Source organism: Hetaerina americana, unplaced genomic scaffold (assembly GCF_022747635.1).
Source record: "Hetaerina americana unplaced genomic scaffold, ioHetAmer1.1.p SCAF_6, whole genome shotgun sequence".
Taxonomy (NCBI): Eukaryota; Metazoa; Arthropoda; class Insecta; order Odonata; family Calopterygidae; genus Hetaerina; species Hetaerina americana.
The window spans coordinates 83,809,786-83,835,359 of NW_027287205.1; the positions used below are offsets into that span (position 1 = coordinate 83,809,786).

At 34.6% G+C, this 25,574-nt stretch overlaps 1 protein-coding gene across 1 annotated transcript in view; it reads right to left on the reverse strand.

The window, feature by feature from the left end:
- Positions 1-6,845: 6,845 nt before the first annotated feature.
- Positions 6,846-25,574, reverse strand: part of AdamTS-A (ADAM metallopeptidase with thrombospondin type 1 motif A) — a 752,668-nt gene continuing 733,939 nt past the window's right edge. The window contains exons 23-28 of the mRNA XM_071594266.1: positions 15,300-15,518; positions 13,188-13,338; positions 11,599-11,809; positions 10,015-10,151; positions 7,452-7,648; positions 6,846-6,959 (exon numbers count right to left, since the gene is read on the reverse strand). Of these exons, the coding sequence (XP_071450367.1) occupies positions 6,846-6,959; positions 7,452-7,648; positions 10,015-10,151; positions 11,599-11,809; positions 13,188-13,338; positions 15,300-15,518 (1,029 nt within the window). The remainder of the gene's footprint in view (positions 6,960-7,451; positions 7,649-10,014; positions 10,152-11,598; positions 11,810-13,187; positions 13,339-15,299; positions 15,519-25,574) is intronic.

Sequence of the window (25,574 nt, forward strand, 5' to 3'; positions counted from 1 at the left end):
TTATTATTATGCCTTCTTTTCCTATAACAGAAAGAGAACATGGGAATGGTTGATTTCTACTCCTTTCAGCTGACAATTACCTGGAGAAACACTGCTTTTCAAAAAGACTTAAGGTAGGCATATACTTTCTCTCTTAAATTTTACTCAAGTGACTATCTACTGCATTCAACTACATGAGCTGGAGACCGCAACAAGTCTTTCAGGTACAAGAAATTATAACTTAAAATATTGCTTTACCACATGGAAGTTATGGGTCACAGAGGCAGTCTCTTAGTACTTGTAATAGTAGGGGACGTGTGTAGAGTGGAATCCAACAACAAACCCATGCATCAATTCTTCCATATTCAATATTAAGAAGATTATTTTTTCAAGATCCTGAAAAATTTGCGAAGTTATTTCATACAGATATTCATTTACCATATATAATACATTCCCAAAATTTCAATACAGACTAAAGACTACTAATACTACTACTAATACTACTTAAAGACTAAATTCAAAGGGAAAACAATTCAGGATAGTCAAACTGGAGCAAAAATAGGATACTGAAGATAAGAAACTAATCACTGTAACATCGAATGCCACTATGATTCAATACAACATGGTGCTAACGTCTTATAACAAACAGAATTTTTAACTTTTAGAAATTCAAAGGAAAATCAGCGGCTATTATTTAATGAAAAAATTGTCAGTTCCAAATTTTTTCCATGATAAATATTAACAATGGGATTGAATATTACCTACCAATAGAACTTGGGCTAGTTTATCACTTCTTGCAGATTCTTTGACAAAGTGAAGTCCACAAGTACATAAAAATTGATAATGCAAGAGGTGACTGCTGCATGATATGCTGCAGATATTTCGGAAATGACAAATGTTAGTTTCAAGCGAGTTGAGACCATTTTCACGTGGAAATATCCAGAACAATATGATAACTCTCGAAAAATATCAAAATGATGATCCAGTTCAGATTGAACCAGTCTTTATATATTTATGATCAGCAATAGATGGATAATGCATGCCATTGGTCAGGAATACACTTGGGAAGTGGGGCAATGATGAATAGCAGGTGATATTGAGCAAAAAGTAGCAGTGTTTGAAAATGATGAAACACCACGATCAATTAAATCTTTTTCAAAGACAGATACAAAATTAAGTACCAATTAAAAAAATATGATGCCAAATTTCTATTGACATGTATATGTGTGTATGTATATTAGGTGAATTCATACATATGTATATATAGCTGGCATTATATGAAGTACATTCTTATGTAGTTGATACATTGTGTCTTTCTCTCTTAAATAACTTGATACATTGTGTCTTTCTCTCTTAAATGTTATTTCTCAAAATTCCATTCTGAATGGTCTTTGCTCTACAAAATCTCAATTTAAAAGGTGTGTTGGGCACTAGGTGAGCTCCATCCTCATCTATCAAACCAATATTTTGGTTGATCAACCAGGTTTGGTATGCTTGATACCTGTTTATTCCTCATAACCCTCACACCCTCTTTATTGAAATTCCTGCAGTTTTTAAATACTTCCCTTGTTTTGTGCCAAAGTAGATTCAGGCAGCAATAAAAATGAGGGGCCATTGATTTGTCTACCGCAAGCCTTGTTAATATTGTTTAAAAAAACCTATGTTTGAGGGCAGCAGAATCGGTTAAAATTTTTTTTGTACTTATTTGACATGGTTTTCAAATTTGAGAGGGAATCAACTGTCACATCGTGGCATTTTACTTCCATTTGGTATGCTAATACCAGCTTTGCCTTAGTGCTTTGCTTTAATGAGTTACAAATGGTAAAATACTCTCTACCAAATACAGACACAAACTAATGTTTCAGCTGCCAACATATGCCATTGAAGTATCTTCACTGTACATTTTAAATACACAAAAATGAAATGCTTGTGATCTGTACTGTAAATTTAAGTCCTGTCAGCAAATTTCAACAGGGGATTCTTTAATGTTTCTTACTTTCAATTAATTTTTGTAGCAACTGTCTCATTTATATGTTATTTCTCAAAATTCCATTCTGAACCATTCTGTTACAACAACTTTGAGATCCATCCTTCATAAGCCATGTTCGAAGTTGAGAGTATGATTCAAAGAGATCTAGAGAGAAAGAATAAGACATCAAAAGACAGAGAATTAGGAAGAGTTAAAATGGATGAAGAGAGAGGGATCATTCGTCATGTAACATAACCTGCTGCCCATCATCATCAGGTGACATGCATAAAAATTTTTCAACTTTGGAGCCAGGCTATGTAAGTTGAAAAATTTTTTATTTATGTCACCTGATGATGCCCAGCATCGAAAGCATGGTTGTGATACATTAAATCTTTATGTGAAAATGCAAAGTTTCTTTTTTCACCTTCATTGAGAGAGATGACTAGAACCAGATTGGGGAGACTGATCTGATAAGATCAAGACAGATCAAGCAAGACAGAGATTAAGCTGACTTGAGAGAGATTAAGTGAGATCTAGAGAATAGACAGAGATTGAGACAGATTAATCACGAGAAAACCAGAAATATCGATAAAGAACAAGGTTAATCAAAAGGTTTGTAGGGAGATCTAATATGTTAGATTGAGACAGATTAATCAAGAGAAAACCAGAAAGATAGACCACTATGGAGAGGCATCGATTTAGAGATTGAGTGAGCAAGATTGGGAGAGAGAGATAAAGAGAGATTGAACATACAAAATTGAGAGAAATCAATGTAATGAGATGAAGATTGTCACTTTCTTGTTGTATCTTGTACTGGCATTGTAAGGTTTTTGTTGTGTGGGCAAGTATTAATTTTTATAAGAAAAAAAATATAATAAAAACTTTTATTGACATTAATATGTACACAGTACAAATCATATTAGCAACTCTGAAGTATAAGACTTAAGAGGTGAACCATAATAGTGGCAGTGCTATATTTCTTTTCATTACTACAAATTAGTCTAAAATTTAGGACAGAGTTAAGTTTTGTTACATCATAACTTTTAATATTACAACTTCCACGTGATAGCTTAAAAACACAATTCTTATAGTTACAATTATGTAAGCTTTTTACAAGAAATTTTTCAAAGAACAAATAAAGTTCTAAGATGAAAATAATTCAATTAACACTAAGGTTATATACAAATAATAGCACATTTTCACCGTTGTTTATTCCTTCAATTGTGTTTCCCTATTTACTGTTTCACATTTCTACAAATTGGAAATCATCTATTGAATTAGTTTAAAGCTAATCCAATCGCCATAGTTTTTGATGGAGTTTCCTTTATGAGCTTACTGCATATATTGGTCATAGCATATGGTCAGGGTGTCAACTAAAACTTGTCAATGAAATTTTTGGTGAAATTCCTAAATTTTTCATACGATTCGGATATTGTAACAAGCCATTAATCAGACATATTCAGGAGTCTTTCATCTCATTACCCACTTGAAGGAGTGCACCCTGAGCAGGGGATATGGAATGTGAGGGGCTGAGGGGATTCAGAGGAAGACATTTTGAAGGGGCTTAGAAGAAAGGTCAATAAAACTAAACATTGATCTGTTCACCGTGCAAAATATTCTCATGGTTGCATACTGAGCACAAACTATGCATAGTCCTCGCAAATGTTTTTAAAGATCATCCAGACTCAATCAATCTTTAGCAGTTTAGCCGGCATATTAGTTTAAGTTTCGGTATGCAATGGTGTATTATTTACTCCCAACTAAACCCATATTTTTAATTGCTGCTCAGCTCCCTGAATAGAGAGCACAATGCCTCTGAGAGTGTAGAGATTATTAGGAATCAATCAATGAAAGCTTTTGCAAAATTGATGCATTGATTTAAGATATAACTCAACATAACCAAACTAACAAACTACTATAGCTTAATAATTATAAAGATTTAGTAGAACATCAATTTTCTCAACATATTTCATGTTGTTTGAAAAATTACTTTCAAATAAACTAGAAGAAAAGGCAACAATAAGATTATGGATAAGACTATTTATTAGATTAGTTAACCAGAGTTTAAAGTCTGGTTATAATACGAGACCTTAGTCCTTTGGTTGGCATAGGACTCAATTTATTCATTCATCTGTTAATTATAAGAAGGTTGAAAAGGAGAAATAAACTATTTCACATAATGGATATCGAAGAACCCAAGATTCTCACTGGCTAAACCCACCTATCAAGCCTCTACAAGCTAGCATTAACCAGTAGAGTACTTTTTTAAGTGGAATTCCCATGATTGGTTTTCAGAAATTGGGAAGGACACTAGACACCCTGTACAATATGACCGAAACCAGAGTTAAAAAATGACAAATGTGGAAATCAGACTGACGCAGACAAAACCAAAATCTAGCTTAAAACAAAACTTTTAGGGGTATTCACAAATTATGATCATTTTGATATCATTGAAGGAAAAAGTTTTTAAATGCCTGAGATGCTTCACCTAACATGATACAGTTCTTCAAATAGGACAAATACTGAAAAAGATTTTAGCCAGCTTTGAAATTTCGTCTGATCCTTCTACATCTGCTGCACCCTCTGCATTTCCATTTTTAACATAAAAAAGTTTCCATTTTCTGCTATGGCAATAGGAACTGTTAAATTTACATAATAACAAGATTCCTCTGACATTTTCAGAGAATTATCTATCAATGATGCAAGAGCAAAAATTTTAATGCATTTCAATATTGTAAATTTTTCATGGCAATGGAAAATCCAAACAATAACCCATGCATGGTGTTTGGCAAAAGTTTCAGCACCCCAACAACCACACGAAGTTTCAATTTACATTCATTTGAAGAAATAACAATTTGGTTTTCATAATGCTATTCCGTTTTTGTCTGAAGCTGCCACTTCAGCACCATTGGCGTAGCATTGGAATTACTAACAAACTGCGCTATTGATTCTAAATGGTGTTTTGTTGATAAAAAATTGCCAAAAAATTTCCCTCTATCTGCCTTTTCTTACCAAGCAGAGAGCCAAGAAGACTTGGGATATCCCCAAGAAAAACATGCTGGAATAGTGCATAATCTTCTCAGCTTCCTTTTCAAAGTTCGTGTTGTTTCAAGATGCTAATCATCTATGAATTACTGAATTTAATGTCGTTTCGTTTGATAACTGCCAATATTAATGGTGACATTCAGCCAGGCCAGCAGCCTGCATCCTGACTGAACTAATTACAGTTATTAAAACATGTTACCACTAATATTTATGCACTATGAGAATATAACAATTTGTTTTTAACTAATGTTACTCTTAAAAAGGCACATTATTATACATGACATATTATAAGAGGCATCCAAATATTATGACCTTAGAAATGTCTTGCTCTTGTAGAATTACTCAAAGTTGACAGCATATTAGGATATTTTTGATCATGCAGGCAGAGTTGACATATACATTTTGAAAAATATTTTCTGCCTGACTTCCCAAATTTATTTATAATTCACAAATTAACATAAATATGCAGCAAATTCCAAACACTCAAATGATTCACCTATGCCATCAGATTAGGAGCTTCACAACACAACTGAAATAAACTGCCTTTAGCACATTTGTTCTTAAACAGAGAGGACACTTATTTACAAATAACAATGGGATTTCAATGTGCTTGAAATTTCATTTTTGACCACAAGTAACTAGTCCTATTGTGCAATAGGTTCTGTGGCAGTGATGTTATCCTGTGATCAAATTTTGCACTTATGTTAAAACTCTGACAATATCAATTAATGGATAAAAAGCTGAACTGATATCATCAATAACAACACTGATGTCCAATAAATTAAGGGCAAGATAATAATAAGCCTATAATGGATTCGACAACCTGTATGGTCCCTCATGACTCTGATATACACTGCCTTCGAGCTCTTTTCCAATGGATTCAATCTTAATATTGGTTTTGATTGTTACTAGTATCCATTAAAGTGTGTGCAGGATATTGTCAAGAAAGTGTCATTATAAGGTAACTCTATCATTGAGGGTTTTCAGCTTAATGACTAAAAGTGTCGTTTAAAAGTGAGCCTGCACTTAATTAAATTGTTCTAAGTCACAATCATTCTAGCAATATCATGGGCACATCAGAGAAAAAAACATCTGCTTTAAAAGGCATTCCTATTCCGGGGATTAAGTAGAATTGTTTGTGCACTTTAAGCAAATGCTGCAATCGGTTGTTAAATGGTTTCTAGTATAGTTATATCTACTTGTTTAAATATTCCATAATAAAATCTTAAATGCAGGAACTCATCCAAAATATGTGCATATTTATCTCAGGAAATCAATCAATTCGCTCAATTCACACCTGAGATGTAATCCTGATTTCAGTGCAATTTTAATCTTCTTTGAAAAAGTTTGTCAACTAATTCACATGTTAAATGCACATTCCACATTTGTCCCAGAGAGATTATACATCAGCCCCACAATTTCTAAGATCCTTCAGATCCCATTAACTAAACATGTTTACTTTTGATTGAGAAAAGCAATTAAGGCTAGATAGATTTAAATTTTTTTTAACGAGTACCACATTTTCAGCCCAAAATTTTTCTTTCTCCCCATGCATACTGTTCATTGCTGCACACTATAATAAGTTATTACTGAGGTGGAATTCTTTACAGATGATATGATGCGAAAACATTCTTTGCAAATCAAGCATTCCAATGCCGCCTTGAAAGCTCGAGACCTGCTCGGCTTAACTTCATCACCCTCTTTAACTCTCACCCTGCCACCACTCAAATGGTATGTGATGCTTATTCACATTCATGCACGATGACATAGGTTGTAATGTGTGAAACGGCGGAGCAATGCTAGCTGGCCTGTTGCCTCTGACTGAAGACACTCATGAGACAAGAGCACGCCATCAGCGGAGGGCCCCGCCGTCCCTTGGCATGATGTCCAATGCGATCCAAGGGGCTCCCGCTGGGTGGCATGCCCCACAGTATCCTCCACACTTGCCAACCACCAACTGACCATCCTGCCCAAGTAAAAGCAAGCATGTTTTAGGAGTCTGCCCAACTCATATCAAGTATATAATGGCTACAACAAACTGGTCAACACCTTAATCCTCTATTGAAATAGAAAGAAAGACTCGTACTTTTCCACAGATTTTATTATACGGCACGACGCGTTTCACCGACTTGCGGCATCATCAGGTACCTGATGGTGCCGCAAGTCGGTGAAACGCGTCGTGCCGTATAATAAAATCTGTGGAAAAGTACGAGTCTTTCTTTCTATTTCAATAATGGATATCAATTACTTCCACGAAGTGAAGCCTGAAACAATAGAACCTTAATCCTCATTTCAATAAACCAATTGGATTCAATGCGGCAGAAATATTTCATATTCAATTCAATAGGTTGGCAATAATCATTTTGAAGGAGATTGATAATTTGATTCTTAAGGAGGAGAACCATCAGAGGATGAATCTCTTTTCCTGGAGCTCTTAGGAGCTGAGGAATGCACTTACATCCTTCCTGCTAACGTGGACTGAGGCCCCTGAACCGCGACCTTCCCACTCCATGCTGCTGTGGACCCTCAGTCCAGTGCCCTTGAGGTTTATGCTGAAGCGACCTTGTGGGCAGTCAAGGGAGCTGTAGCAGTCACCTGCTTCTCCATATGGCACCCTTGCTCCATGCAACTGCCTGGCAAATGTCATGTCTTCAGCTAAATACAAAATTAGATAGCAGTTTGAGATGGGAGGCAAGTAAAATCACCCCATTGTGCACAAGCTCACACACACACAAATCAATATTTTGTCTCCACATGAGGACATAGAAGCATGTCTTGATTTGAATTTTAAAGAGTAATATTTTTCCAATTCCCAATGTCCTCGGAAACGCATGCCTATGCCTTCCAATTATCATTAAGATAACTCCAAGACATGTCTTATTTTGTCAACAAAATTATTTTTAATGACAAGACACACACAGAAATTGTATATCATTTCACAATTCAAATTTCTAGCTTTTTCCCATTCTTTTACATTATTCAACTTCCCGGTTGAAATAATTTGGAGAACTTGTTGTGATCTCTCCCATAGCTGATAGAAGGGATAAGATTATTATTTTCCCAATAGAATATATGCAGGCAATGAACATTTTGTCAATTTATTACATCTGTGTTGCGAATAGTAAATTCGAGGCTCAAGTACTCATTGGTAAAGCCATTCATTGTAGTCTATTGATTGCTTTAGTCTAATATGATCATTATTTCAACTGTATCTAAGTAAATAACAGGTAAATTATATGGAAAGAACATTCAAAAGTCTTCTTTTAAGTTAATGGATCCATCATCTTTATGCTATGTGGTTTATTATATGGTTTTTTCTCCTAGTGTATTGCAAGTTTCACATAATAATTTGCAAGAAAAAGAATTCTTCGAGGATGTCTCTCTGGCAGTGTACATGTGGAAAGCTAGAACTGATAGAAGTAGAATGATGGTACTCTTCGGCGCAGAAGGCATTTGAATACAAGCACAACAATATGGAATTTTTGTTGCTGATATCAGACCACCATTCTTTGGCAATCTGAGTTAAAAGATACGTTGAAACAGAGTGGGTGAATGAGTTGAAGAAGGAGTTTTCGACAGATACAACTCAAGACTTATCACCTGGCTTTTTTGATGCTGGTTTTGGAAACCGGTAAAGGTGTTGAAAAAAATGTTGATTCATTAAGTGATTTGTGAGATAATTCACACAATAGTGTATAATAGAGGTGTTTCTGTGTACATTACAATAAGTAGTTCATCTGCTCCAGTATAATAAATCACAAAATCATTTCTTTTCTACCATTTGCATAGTTATTTGATCAAAGTGTTCTAAGTTGAGAGCCATTGGATATTATCATGTTAACTGTAGGCATTTTTCAGAAGGCTGTCAAACTTCTCTGTACAATATAAAAAGAGACATTCAGTATATTAAAACTAATCTGGCCAATAATGAGTGGAGGAGACTGATGTGTTTGATAAACCTGCAGTGTCTGTGGTGGTTGGGGAAAGGGGAAAATGTTTTGGGGGATCAATGGGCAGAGGAAATGGAGTGAGGATGGTGATTAGGGTATAATGGATGAGAGGAGGGTCAAAGTAAGAGGGAACCAAAGTAACACAAATTCATCAGACCAGAACACCACCAAACTATCAATCAATAACAACCAAAACCATAGAAACAGCAATAGAAGCATCAACATGAACCTTAGGTGATCATGAATGAAAAATAAATAGAGGTAACTTAACTAAAAAAGGAAGAAATATAAACATAAGGTTCAAAATAAAGAACTATAGAAAATAACAAGTAAATATTCAAAGTATTATAATTACCATAATAAACATTGAAAATTTACTTGGGTAAAGGTAAAGGAGTGAATAAATCATATAGTATGTGCCACAAAACTTATGTCAGCGATGGCTATTGTGTAAGGGGATGTGGGGGGAAGGGAAATTGTGAATGTGGGACATTTTCTACTGTCAAATCCCACTAATCACTGTTATCAACCCAAAGTTCAGTTTGATGGGTGAGGATAGAGAGGGTAGAGACTGCATGTGAAATTCATACATTAAGGCATGAATTTCACGTGCCAGGTGTGGGCCAGATCCTTTTCCTTGTGCTGCATAGGGTTTCCCAGGAAGATCTGGTGCGCTAGAAGTTGCACACAGCTTCGGTGAAGCTGAGTGTGCCCAGAGAACCATGCCCAGGAATCAAACCCGGGCCTTCCCGGTCCAACCCTTGGACAACCAGATCCCCAACTGTTAAATACTACTTTTTAAAAAAACTAGTTAATCACAACCTGTTCAAATATTTTGAAGTTATAATTAATTGTTATGGTTGAAATATTTGATGGTGCTATCCAAAATAATGGAAATTTCACCTCCAGTGAATACTTCGGGATCAATTAAAGTACATCCAGTCTCTTCATATAATAATGGCTTTTGATGGAATTTTACAAATATTTAAAATTGTTACTATAAACTCTGGGTTGATCCATGTTATTTTCAGTTTGCCCTTCATAATTTAAAAGAGATATGAAAATACTTACTGTTGATTCTCATAGAGGTGATATTTATCCGGACACGTGAGAAAGCCGTGAGGCCACCTTTACCATTAGAATCAATGGTGCACTCACAGTCATCTCTCCGGAGTCCACCATCAGGGCATGAGTTGGGCTTTAGTAACCTGAATGAACAAAACAACATGAAATCAATGAGATTTTCACTTATACACAGATTTATAGAAAATAATTATAACTATAAACAATTAAAAACCTAATATACAGGGTGTGGTGCTTAAATCCGGACTAATTTCAATATCCTGCCATATTGCTGTTCCACTGAAGGTTGGGATTGGCGTTCTTGAAAGCTATGGGCATCTAGTAAACAGTCATTACCTCAAAATGGCCAATATGGCACATACAAGGGCAGAGTACAATCACAGAGCCACTATTGTCGAAAGTGTTCACGCTGGGTGTTATATTTCAAAATAGTTCAATTCTTCTGGTACCCCAGATCAACTGCTTACGATATTGTGGCCAAGTATGATTCTTTGGAGAAGTCTAAGGAAGGTTTTGCTATCCCAGTGAGGAAATCTCATTTGAGGAAATTGCCCGCTTGTACGGATTTAAGCGTTACAACCTGAATATTGAAAACAATGTCACATTCTGAAAATTATTCCTGCTTTCCAACCATTGAATAAATTCAATCTGATCCAGAGAGGTTCTTAAGGGAAAAACCATGGATATGGCCTTTTGAGTTCCCCAAATTACTCCAGGAAAATTCATTTGAATGAAGGCCTCTGGTAACTAAGGACAAATATACATATTTCAAACTTACCTTTATTATTTATAAACCTGACAGACCATAGTGAAGATAGAAGTGCAGAGAGTAGAAAGTTTTATCAAAAACATTTTTTCTGTGGCCTTCAACAAGTAAAGTGCCTGTTTTAGAATTTTTTGTGACATTTGGGAGATGATGGACAGATTGATTGCGGACAGAGTGACAGAATTGGAGTGATTGAATGCATGCTGCAGTGTGGAAGAAGGGGTGTAGGGTAAGAGGCAGACCAGAGTGTGTATATTTTATACAAAGCACATTCAGAATGATGCCTAAAAATATACAGGAGGAGTGTGGTAGAACTCTTTGAGTGACAGGTGTACTGCACAAATTTGATTTTTACACGGCAAAGCCAAATGGTTCTAGAGAAGAAAAGGGGTCTGAGTTGTAGACTGGTACTTCATAAAGGAAAATAGATGATGACAGAGGAAAGTAGAGGAAAATGTTGTCTACAGCTAAATAATTAATCATTTTATTAATAAAGTGACTGCTCTTTCCATGTTTTATCACCGATGAGCCAAGGCACTATATTTCATAGTTAAGTATGTACTCAATGCTATCCTCAATCATGACTGCAACATGAAGGTATTCTGAAGGTATTCATTCTCACTGTTTAGCATGTTGAGAAGTCAAGATCCCTTATAAAACATGCTAATAAGAGTAAACTTTATGTCAAAACCTCAAAATATCATAATTGATTATGTATAAGTACATAATACCTTCGCATATATTTGATAGTTAGAACATAAAGGGATTCAGAAAAAGCACTATTCAATTCAATACAAATTACTCACCTTCTATCATAAAATTCTGAAAAATTTTCCCTTTCCCCTGTTGTCAAGGTGAGATATTCCTTTGGTGTCAGGGATGAAGTCATGTCGTGACAATATATTGACACACTAATGCCCCCAACTGTCAATCTATATTCACCATCCCTAAGCTCACTCTGATGTCCATGATCCTTCCATTTTGCCTCTCTCAGCATCTCACATGATGTATACTCACCTAAGAAAAAAGAGCAGAAATAATAGTTTCAAGTCTTTTTAATATCAGATTATGGAGTACTTAAGTTAGGCACCTAAGTTTTATAGGGAAGGAAATACTTATACAGATTATACAAGGTCAGTCCAAAAAGTAGTCTTATTTTTTCGAGGATAGGTGGATAGACAGGCGGCAGTTTTTCTGGCTGGGTTCAAGGGAGGGGAGTCTCCAGAAAGGCTGTAGGCAGTTGGCTCCCAGCCTTTGTGGAGGGTAAATCATTCATTTGCAAAACTTTTTTAATGTGATGCTCTGATATGAACCGGTTATAAGAATAGTGCCACATCATCAAATTTTGGGTGAAACTGAACAAAATAGGGAAAGAGACTCATGACATGCTCAAGGTGGTGATAACACAATGGTTAGACTGGGTGTTTTTGAGTGGCAAAAGGTGTTTTGGGAGGGTGGAGATGATGTTGAAGACCCCAAACGTTCAAGGGGCCCTTTGACCTTAAAAAGTGCAAGAACTTGCCAGAATTCTTGCAAGATTTTCTTCTTTGCAGGACAGGGATCACAGATTATTGAGTATTCCCATGTATTCTGAGTAAACACAACATCTGTCCATCGACTTGCGACCAAAAACATCAGTATGAGAAAGATGCATTTGAAGTTGGTGCCACGAGTGCTCTCGGCTGAACAAATAGAAACTCGCACCCGGATCTGCCAAGAGCTTCCTGACCATGTGAGTGAGGATCCACATTTTTTAGGCAATGCCCCACCCAATTTCTTCCTCTTCACCACACACACTCAAGCCACACTGAAAGGATTTCACCATGGCTCGGTGGAAGCATTACGATAGACCATAACGAGGGAGCTAAGCAGCATTCCGGGTGCTGCCTTCCAGAAGGTGTTTGAGGCATGGAAAACCTGCAGCACTATATATATATACACAAGGGTGCTACTTCAAAGACTTTTAAGTGAATGTATCAATTCTGGCAATTAAGTTTTTTTAACCAACTCCGTCCTACTAGTTTTGGGACAGACCTTGTAGGCAACCAACTATTTCTGCATATAATCGCAAAACACACTCAGATTTTTTACATTTATCATTGATGAACATATATTCAACTGTTACACCACTCTTAAGGTAAAAACTATTGCTTTTCAGCAATCACTCGGATTTAAAATTATTCACGTCCCCTATCAATTACTTAGGTATTTGAAGCCACATTTTTTCTTCCACGAAAATTAAGTATGCCCACCTAGGAACCATAGAATGGATATGTGGAACCCTAAAATATATGATTTAATTACAACCTTTCATTCTTTGAATTTCATAAGAGAGCAGACTTTACAGAAACTTTATGATATGATCAAAGAGAGGTATTTTGAGAGAGGTATTTACAGGGATGGCGGTTGCATTTTTGTCGAGCAGGTGGCCTTGGTAGTTTTTGGCAGAAGTGCTTGGCAGCAGGCTCCGTTTGTCCATCCATCTTCACCCGAAGACAAGTGATAGGGCGCCTCTGTTTTCCTTTTCTGCCGCATGGCTCAGAACACTGCAATTGGAGGATAGTGTTCCCAGAATTATCAAAAACTATAATATATGTATGATTAAAATAGTAATGTAAAAGTATAGTAATGATTAAAATTCAATTAATCATAATTTTAATTCAATTTCAACAAGTGACGAAACTTGTAGATATATATAGGTGATGCCCCCCATTTCTGCCCCAATTTTATCCTTCACATATCAGCTGCAATGCTGATAAGGGTCATGAAAAATACCAGATATTGACTTATTCAGTTTATAGACAATTGGGGGCATCACCTACCTGGTTTGATATTCAAAACCAGTGCAAAACAAATCTTTAAATACATACCTACATTTAAAAATTACAAAAAGATTCTATTTTATAAAATGGATTTTATTGCATTTTGAAAAAAAGGAAGTTATATCGCCACACCGCACCCTTTATACATAGATAGAGAGATTTATTTGCCATGGAACAATACATAATTGCATGGGCTTTGTTAAGATTCAATTACATTTATAGATGCATTAACATATTTCATCAACTTCATAGGAATAATAATGTACATGATATATATAAGTACTTCATTTCATTATAATTATAAGATTTAAAAAACAGTTTTCCCTACATTACTCTTTCTAGGCACTCTTGGACACTATAAAAAACCTTATTTACAAAGAAATCCGTTAACATTTTTTGTATTTATTTTTATTAACTCTTAAGGAAGTCAATTAAACAGCAGCCTTCCTGAAACTTCTGGGGTTTTTTGTAGTACTGCTACTCTGCAATGGCCATTATGAAGATTATCCTTACTAGTCGTACCTGTGAACATCCCTATTTCTGACCAGAGAAGGGATTTTGGAGGCATACAAAATCACATTAAATATATATATATATATATATATATATATATATATATATATATATATATATATATATATATATATATATACACACACACATTCAAACACGAAATCCCACCAAAAGGCGAACAAATACTCATTTACATAGAAACAGATATAAGGAAAAGGGATTGGAACACACATAAAGGACAAACACAGAGTGGGGAAGGCGGAATAAGGCAGATCACAAGTGTAAAAATATTTCCTAGACTGGGACTTGAACTCAATAAAACAAAGGTTATGCGATTATCTAGAAAGAAAAAGGCTAAGCTGAGCATTAAAATAGGAGGGCAAAACTAGAGCAGATAGAACAGTTTACATATCTTGGTAGTGTTTTGGACCAACACGGTCAAAGTAGTAGGGACGTAAGGTGAAGAATTGGCCCAGCCAAGGAGGCTTTCACAAGGAGGAGGGAGTTGATGACGGGGACGTTGAGTAAGGATGTTAAGAAAAGACTCGTAAAAACTTTGATATGGAGCGTAGCTATGTACGGCGCGGAAACCTGGTCATTGAAACAGGAGGATAGACGTAGACTGGAGGCTTTTGAAATGTGATGGTTGAGAAGAATGGAGAAGGTAAAATGGACAGAGAAGAAAACAAATGAGGAAGTGCTTGGTATGTTGGGAGAAATCCTATGGAGGCAGGAAAAGTGGATGAAGGGGGTATTGGCCGGCAGTGGGATGTTGAAGACTGTAATTGAGGGGAGAATGTTAGGCAAAAGAGGAAAGGGAGGGAACAGGATAGGGATGTTGGATGGGATGAAGGGAGGAAGAAAGTACTCAGAGATGAAGAGGGACCTGATATAGAGTAGGATGATGGATTTTGTGTTTTGTTGGGAGTAATAAAATGTTTGTTTGGTAGTTGTGTCCATCCAAAAAAAAAAAAAAATATATATATATTATATATATATATATATATATATATATATATATATATATATATATAATATATATATATATATACCTTATATATATATATATATATATATATATATATATATACCTTAACTGGTAGATTACCTTAAAAAAAATATATATATATATGTATATAAGATATTCTATGATCAATCATGCATGTACTCACTGGTTTCCACCGGCCAGTCTTCCACCTATACTGTGTTGGTGGACATTCAGCAACCTGACAGTGTTGATGCTCTTCTGGCTTCTGATGAGCCAAGCAAAACTGTTGCTGGGATAGCCCTAAGAAGCTATCATACGTCTCAGAATCTGACATACTCATCCTGGTCACTCTGTGGCAAGACACTCTCCTTCGCTGGTAACCAATGCCACAGGTTGCTGAACACTGTGAGAATGATACAGAGAAACCAGTTTTACATCTTATTGGTAGAATAAGTGTACCCAAATGAGTAATTACTTGCAGAATCTTGGCAGAAATATGCCAAATTACACTGCAAGGAAGAAAATGAATGTCCTGCTCATTAAAATTTCCATTCAACCTTACACCTATTGACTCCAAGCACAAACATAGTGGACCTAGTGAAATACTTCTGGAGCCACATTACATTTGCCTCTGATACATTGGACTTAACATTAAGAAAATATGTAAGAAACTTCTGCACAGCTGCAGCTGCACAGCTTTGTTTAAATTAGTTTTCATTAAACAAACAGTGTGAAAATATGGAGCATTTGAGAATAACTCATATTGAAGATCCTCATGTCTGAACTGAACAGAATATTGAGAAAAGCTGCCTGTTTCGTGAAAACTTATCATGAACAAATAAGAAGCATCACATTATTTGCCTTGGTTAGGAGCCACTGAAAGCATAAAGATTACAGGTATGACTTGACAAGATTATTATTACTTGTGAATAAATAAAAATTGTGAGACTTAAATAATGATGAACAAATATCCCATCATGCCCTACATTATAGAGAGACAAGAACATGATGCCATAGTGAGACATTCTGGCATTTACAACTGAACAGAGTAATATTATGGATTTTCTCCTCACAAAATTTTGTGACAATATCATTAGAAAACACTACATGAAATAATTTGAACTTCCCCGGCAAAATGCTATATAATGCTTTCAGGCTGACACACAACACCCCCTGCCAAATGTTTACATGGAAACTTACAGGGTAAAATGCTGATGAAGCTTCATTAAAATATATGAAATCCATAAGAGATAGTTTGGTTGATATACTATAGGTTTGCACCTTATGGTGTTCAATTTTACATCTTTAAATTAAAAAAAAAGGCTTCCACCACAACCATGCATCCAGTAGTTACTATGGAAGTATGTCCTGGGATTTCACTTATTATAGAAAACTGAAAATGCAGGATGATGATTTATGAAAATGCACCAGCCCTTATCATGAATCTTAAGGTCTGCTTTTCATGAACCAATGGAACATTCACCAATTAATGGATACCCAGTTCCCTCTCAAGTTATCCATGATAAACAAAAAAAAGTTGGGCAATAGTTGATGAAATTTTAGAGGGGATCCTCAATTTTTATTAAATGATCTGAAAATGCGCAAACAACAAAACCCCCCTTTTTGATCTCAATTATTTTAAGATAAATATTTCAAAGTTGAAAACAGTCTCTGACTAAAATTAAATGATTTTACGTGGTTTTCAGCATAAATAAATATAAATAAATAGAACATCTACAATGATATTTAAACAATTTCATTGTAGATTTTGTTATTTGTTAATTAGATGATGGAACAGGCCTCACCATGATCTGGTCCCATGACTAATAAATATGCCACGTGGCACAGGTTTACCAATAAAACAGCACCGTTTGACTAAACCAAAGGTTTGTTTTTTAAACATTTAACAAATATCGATCAAAGATTTATCCAGACATCATGTGTTTTCTCTCGTATCTCACAACAAGAGATCTCACTTGTCATTAGGGAAAGTGACTTATTTTTGCATTGTCAACATTCAAAATAAAATACCAAGAGGGATTAGGCAAAAGGAAACAGCTAACTTTAATCAAGGGCCGATTATGAGGTTTATTTCATGCTTAAGAACATCCATTATCTGTATGTACTGCACACAATACTTTTTAACTTCCCCTCTCTTTTCCACTTGATCAGTAGAAAGAAATGACTCCTTGAGAATAATTTTGTATGCAAAATTTGCTTCCAAGTGCCCAAATGTATTTGGAATTATATGCATAGCATGCTGGAGGCACTCACAATATAAAGCACTAATGTTTTCATAGCAAGAGTATAAATTATAATGGCACTGATACTCTAAATGCAAATATAATATTCTTAACCTAGTGTGGAGTTTTTGTGCGGTATGCTAAAATATATATAACATGGAATTAATAAAATTCTTAATGGAGAATATACATACTCATTTCCCAGTTTACTTTTCATTGAGAATATAAATGTACATCCTCATATTGGAATTATAAATTGTACAACATTTGTGAGATTTTTATGGAACAGTGACATTTTAGGAAAAAAGAAAAAGCATGATTTCATATTTTTATCAAATACTGTATTTCCCAGTCCATTGCATGGACAGTGGTTTTTCTCCATCAGATTTCATCAGAAGAGATCAATTTTTTATGATAACACTTAAAAAGAAGAAAATTTAACTATTACATTAAAAAATTAGCATTTGGTATATCAAAATTTACTCATTGTAGAATCCGAGAAATTCCTCATCACTGGGCAAAATTGCCTTTCAGCTGCCTTGTTTCTGTGTTCTGAAGAATAATACATGAATTCAAGTTTAAGTGAAATACTTCATGACGATCTTCTCTCTCAAGATCCCATGATATCATTTTAACTCTTCCCATGCCAATCAGTTTGTGATATTATTTTGATATAATTCACATTTGCATCAAAAGCAACCATTTTTGATGCTTTTACGACTCTCTCACACTAATGCAACAATTTCAGAGGGTAAATATCATTAACCTTGACCGGGATTTGAACCCAGATCCCTTGATTTTCAGTGAAGTGCTTTAGCCAGTTGAGCTATCAAGGTATCCTCCTATACTCTGAAATTTCGTAGGCTTTAAAGGAACAAGATGTTGAGACAAAATACTGCACATACAATGTCACAGGTATTTGTAGTCGTACACGATGCTTCACAGTCCAGGAGGTTAGAGCCAACTTTTAAAAACACTTAGGCTGTTTATACCTTGACAAATTCCAAAGAAACTGCAGGTCAAGGCAAATGATTTCTGCTCTCTGAAATTGTTGCAATGAAATGCACATTAGCGGATGACTCCACTAAATGTTATTGTTGCGGCATCTCCCACAGTTTCTTTGGAATCTCTCACACTAATCAAGGCTGAATGCTTGTAGACAGTGAGCTTATCAGGAGAGAGACAATTTATGCATATATTAGCAAAGGGGCAACATCCCCATTAGCCCACTGCATATTAAGTTTTGCACAAGCACCACACGTGAGTTGATATTAGATGTGCTTCATTGCATACCTTTACGGTTTTTATTTGGAATTTTTTTAGAAAATACTTTAAATGAAATATTAAAACTCTGATGTTTACTACCAACTAAAAATAGTGATAAAAAAGGGACCAATTTCTATGCTTGATGTGGGAAAAATACTTAATAGTATGTATCCAGTGAATTGTTTAGTGTTTATACACTGAATTATACCCGTCCACATAAAGACAGAGCTGATTTTGAAGTCCATTTTGGAGTTTAAAAAAGTCTATCCCATGGGCCAGGGAATATGGTAATTTAATAGGAGAAAATATTATAAAATTTTTCCATGGTTAAATTTGTATTTACCACATTTTAAACTTAGCAAAAATTTTTCATGCCCTTAAAAAATCTAACCACTGTTAAAATTCTCCACTACAGAGAATGTTCAAAATGTATGACACAATATGATCGAATATGGTATATTCTGAATACATGTGTTTGTGTGTATAATAATATCAATTATAAAGCTCTATAGGGTCTTCTCGTCCTTCAATTAAATCTAAGCTTTTTGACTCAAAAATCAAATTATAATAAGTTAAATTGAGACAGTTAGTATTTCGTTGAACCCTTCATACCAGTCTCCTATTAAAAGACTAATGATTATGCTACCTTTGCACGGTCAATATACCGCGGCCGTTAAATCAATATCACCGGGCAGGCCAGACCTCTTATATATTCAAGAAGACATGTTTTTGATAAACAGGCGAACACTAATTTTGCCGAATTCCTTAAAATAAAATTAAACTAACAGTAATAAAAAACAATAACATTATACTAATTTAATCATAATTACTATTAATAACAAATTAATTAAAATATTTTGATATAATCCTAAAAATAAGTAAATCAAAATATATATATATATATATATATATATATATATATATATATATATATATATATATATATATATATATATATATATATATATACACATTCAAACACGAAATCCCGCCAAACGGCGAATAAATACTCATATATACAGAAACATATATAAGGAAAAGGGATAGGAACACGTATAAAGGACGAACACAATAGAGGTGGGGAAGGCGGAATCGAACGGATCACAAGAGTAAAAATATTTCCTCAACCGGGACTCGAACACCGGATCTTTCCACTTGCCGGGCGGATGCTCTTAACCACTTGAGCTATCGAGGATATGTAATTTACCCTGAGATCCGTGGGTCTTATATGTCGCCAAGCGCCCCGATTCTTTAGCCAAGAGATGGCGTCAGGGGGCTGTTTCACCCACCAAAGGAGAAATAGACAATACACAAGAGGAAAGGCAGGGGTTAGAATTCATACAACATCATACAGGAAAAGAACAGTGTGTTTCGTGGCACGCATAGCCAGAAGAAAGAGATGAGCCACATTGGCCAAATACACATTCAAACACGAAATCCCGCCAAACGGCGAATAAATACTCATATATACAGAAACATATATAAGGAAAAGGGATAGGAACACGTATAAAGGACGAACACAATAGAGGTGGGGAAGGCGGAATCGAACGGATCACAAGAGTAAAAATATTTCCTCAACCGGGACTCGAACACCATATATGTATCATATATTTTATATATATATATATATATATATATATATATATATATATATATATATAAATATATGATACATATATATTTATGTATCATATATATAATATATATTATATATATATATATATATATATATATATATATATATATATATATATATATAAAATATATGATACATATATATTTATGTATCATATATATAATATATATTATATATATATATATATATATATAATATATATATTATATATATGATACATAAATATATATGTATCATATATTATATATATATATATATATATATATATATATATATATATATATATATATATATATATATATATGTATATACAGAAACAGATATAAGGAAAAGGGATAGGAACACATATAAAGGACGAACACAATAGAGGTGGGGAAGGCGGAATCGAACGGATCACAAGAGTAAAAATATTTCCTCAACCGGGACTCGAACACCGGATCTTTCCACTTGCCGGGCGGATGCCCGTTCGATTCCGCCTTCCCCACCTCTATTGTGTTCGTCCTTTATATGTGTTCCTATCCCTTTTCCTTATATCTGTTTCTGTATATATGAGTATTTATTTGCCGTTTGGCGGGATTTCGTGTTTGAATGTATATATATATATATATATATATATATATATATATATATATATATATATATATATATATATATATAATATGGATACATATTCTGGTATATACATCTGGATCTCATTATTCCAAATGATTAGTAAATATTTTTGAAATATTATATAGGTAATTGATATATGATTGGAAATAACTTGGCAGTAATAGCAACAAGTTTAATGTAATGAGTTTTTTATGGTTTCATGCACAACATATTAGCCCCAAAAATGTATAATGTGATTGGCAGCTGTTCCTCTAGATAATTTTTAAGATCAATTAAATCAATTTAATAAGCCAATTAAACAGTTTTTATGGCATTGAAGAAGGCATTCTATCTTTACAATCCTACTGATAATTTAAATTTCAAAGTCAACTAATAATGTCAGGTGAAGTAATGTTCAACCATCTTGCCATTAATGTTACCATCTTGCCATTAATGTTACCATACCAAATGGTAGCCTACCCTTTAAGGGAGGTTTGGGATGAACAGAGGCTGAATATTGGTACATTGCCAAGCAAGCATTACATATCAAGCCACAGCCCGACACTACCATAAAACCTTCTTTAATGCCATACACATTCTACCTTCATTCCATGCAAAGTGCCCACCCTATTCCTACTCCCACCCAACTAACAACAATTCTCCTCTTCTATCACAGACTTCAACATTCCCTCAACAATTAAAATGCCTTTTACCCACTTTTCCTACCTTTTTGGATTTCTTCCACGATGCCTTTTACTTGATTTTTTTTCCTTTCCTGATACTCTTATTTTACTTTTTCTCCACTTCTCCACTCCCACAATTAAAAGCCTCCAATTTACATTATCATCTTGCTACAATGACCAAGTTTCCAAGCTAAACAAAACCACACTGCATACCAAAGGTTATACTTTTCTTAACCCCTTTACTAGCTATCCCTGTCATCAATTCCCTCCTCATGAAAGTCTCTTTGCATAATGCAACTCTTATTCTTATGTCCCTATTACTTGGGCCATCTCAATCTAAACACTTTCCAATAAGTAAAATGTCACAATGATTTTCTGATACAGAGCATCAATTCCCTAAGGTAAGACTTTTGTGAATAGAATTTTAAGCCGCTGGGATCCTTGTTTTATAAAAAGCTTACACAGCATTCTAAATAAAAACAATGTGACACTCCTTTAGCTCTGTTTCTTGGACCAAACCATCAAATAATATGCTCGATTAGTAGGGGGAAAGTTAGAGAGAGGTTTATAGCAATAGCTTCAAATAATCAGGGAAACACATCCCAGGAGCAGATGGCTGTGTATTCGAGTTGATCACTCAAATTACTCATAGAGAAAGAAAGAGCAATTAATTAACTCATGAAGCCTCCAAAGTTAATGTTTGTAAATATGCAATTACTATGGAACTAGGTAAATCAGAAATTAATTTGGCTGACGAAATCCCAAGCATAGCATATTTATTTTTGAACAAACTGAACTCAAGCCACTACATGACATAATTCACCCATAAATCAATAGCCTCACTTCCTGATGTAGACATGCAAAGAGGTGGGATGAACATATGCCAGTAACTTTTCCAATTTTGATGAATATCAACCTTAAGCCATTAAGTCATGGATCAGATCACTGCTATTTCATCATGACTTTAGCCTTACTTTGCCAAAAACCTCCCTTGGATATCAAGTCAATAACTTAGTACATAGCAAGTAACATCCTTTGTATATCAAAAATGTTTTATCAATATCCAACAAAGAAATAATTATTTTACAAATTACACTCTGAGAAGCATGTATCATGGAAAAAACTAGTGCAGTGACAATTGAGTAATTTGAAACCATAAATGTCCTACTGATATTAGATTAGTTGCTCCTATTGAAATACTTCTATTCTCAAATCCTGAAAAAAAATTTTATAGTGATAAATGCAGCAAAAACTTCAATCAATTTATATTTGTTTACAAAAAATGCATTCTCCCTATTCACTGATAAGCATTTCTGGCATATTACTTTGGTTCACAACCCAGCAGAATTTGGCTGAACAACAAAACACACGATAATGATGGGAAAGGCTATCGTTGAAAAATAAATATTTTATAAAATTAACTCCTTCCACTAATCTGAGCAATTTTTTTACCAGTTTTTTCAAATGCAAAAATTAGCCAACCATTTCTACTTTTTACTTTAGTTCTGTAGTACTTTTTCCTAGAGAAAGCCAACAAATCACAATCTCATGAATCCTCCTTGGAAGAAACCTTTCCATTGGAATTGCTAGGGGGACATGATTTCATTGTGTAGAGCTCCTGGAGGGTGCTTCTTCAATTTACAGAGTTGAGCAGGGTGACTCAGATTCGCCAGAGAGATCATTTTTCTCCTTTTTGGGAGATTCAGCTCTCCTATGAGATTCATGACTGCATAAATCTTTACTATAGAGAAATGAGTTAAAGAGTTTTGGGGCTCTGGATTTGCATGTAAGGGGTATTTATTGAAAGAAAGATAAAAAGGGCATATCTAAGTCATTTATAACTTTACTCAAATTGTTATACATTCAACAAGAAATATATACAAATAAATAATATTTACAATTTGTGAATTTAACATGCACATTCAATTACAAAATAATTACCAACTTTTCATTAGTCTATTTCAATGGGTGGTGCAGAAGGCAAGCCTCTCTTTAGGTTAATGAGCTTCAGACGCATGGGACGACCCAGATAAGTTTTGTTTCCCAACTTATTCTTCAATCTCACCTAAATGATTAGAAATTGCTGTTTAATGGTCAACTTAATGATCATCATTTATTTCCAATTACATGCTGCATATTAATGCTGCAAAAGCTACGGAAATTAAGGGTAAGTAAACAAGAATGAACAGCAGAAAGAATATTGCTTGAGTTTTCCAAGTAAATAGTTTAATAATGACAGTTAAGACAGAGTGTTTCCAGAAAAGAAAGAAACAGAAGTAAACTTGCAAAAATGAGAGAAGAAGAAATTGATATATAAGAGATTTAAATGATGAAAACCAGATGAAACTGATGTTAACAGAAATGTCAAAGGTAAATACTTTGATTAATAATTAATAATTATTGGAAAGAAAGAAAAACAAGAAAAGTAAGTATCCTTACACTTGGCCATAAGAGTTAACTGTCAGAATGATATAGAGAAAAGATAAAAATAATATGAAATAGAGAAAAGGTGATCCATGGTTATGGACCTATTAGGCAAAATCCACATGCAAAATGACTCCAAAAGCAGAAATAGTTGAGTTGAAAACTATTTCTAATAAAAAAGCCCAGTAAATGTCAGAAATAAGTGAATAAATAATGCAATCTATGGAAAAGCTTACTGGTTACCACATGATGCATTGCAGTTCTATTTCTGCTCCTGGTACCATCAACTGCTTTCACCTCTGTATTAGTGTGACAGATGGGATACACGAGAGCGGGATAGTATACAGTAGTATATAAGTTGTATAATATATAGTAGTTGTATAATATATAAGTAGTATATATGCTGTATTGATATTTTGAAGGGACTAGTGAAATAATATGGGGAAGATATTAGGGCAAAACAGGGACTTTGAGTTAAGATGTTAAGAAAAGAATCGTAAAAACTTTGATATGGAGTGTACCTATGTACGGCTCAGAAACGTGGTCATTGAATCAGGAGGATAGACGTAGATTGGAGGCTTTTGAAATGTGGGTGTGGAGAAGAATGGAGAAGGTGAAATGGACCAAGAAGAAAACAAATGAGGAAGTACTTGGTATGATGGGCGAAGAGAGGGGTTTGTTGGGAGCAATCCTATGGTGGCAGGAAAAGTGGATGAAGGGGGTGTTGACTGGCAGTTGGATGTTGAAGACTGTGATAGAGGGTAGAATGTTGGGCAAAAGAGGAAAGGGAAGGAACAGGATAGGGATGTTGGACGGGATGAAGGGAGGAAGAAAGTACTCAGAGATGAAGAGGGACCTGATATAGAGTAGGATGATGGATTTTGTGTTTTGTTAGGAGTAATAAAATATTTTTTGGTAGTTGTGTCCATCCAAAAACCTACCTTAACCGGTAGATTACCTTAAAAAAAATTAGGGCAAAAAATATTTTCAAGGTATTCTCATGTTTCAAGTGTAAAAAATCCCTTCAGATTACAATAAAATCAATTATATATAATAACTACAGAAATGGGTGCATTATTTTAATAAATTGCCTATCACCAAAAATATTGACATAATTTTTATTTACTTACCAGCTCCTTAAAGTGATATTTAAAGGTCTTTTAACAGCCTTGGTAATTTTAAGTGATCAAAAAACCCTCCATTCCTTCACAGGAAAAACAAAAGCTTAGCGTTTTGCGCAGTTCAGAAAGCAGCAGATAACTAGTCCAATGGTCAATGTTAAGATGATTAATATACCTTAAAAAGCAATTAATTAGCAAATATTAATTCAAATTAAGCATTATTTTAGGCCCATCACCATTATACTGTTAATGTAGGTATTCAAAGAAATGGTATCTCAACTGCCTTTCCCCCGACCCTCGCAGCAGTTACATAGCACAGCCTCCCTATCCTCATTTCCCATCCCTCTTCCTTCTCGTGGAGCACTAAAGAGAGTCGTTGTTTCCTTTGCCTCACCTGATGATGAGGATGAAGCTGATGCCTTGAAACCCAGGGTGTGTGGCCTTGTAACTGTGGTGTGTTAAATTTTCCCATCAATCAATAAATTGGTAGGAGAA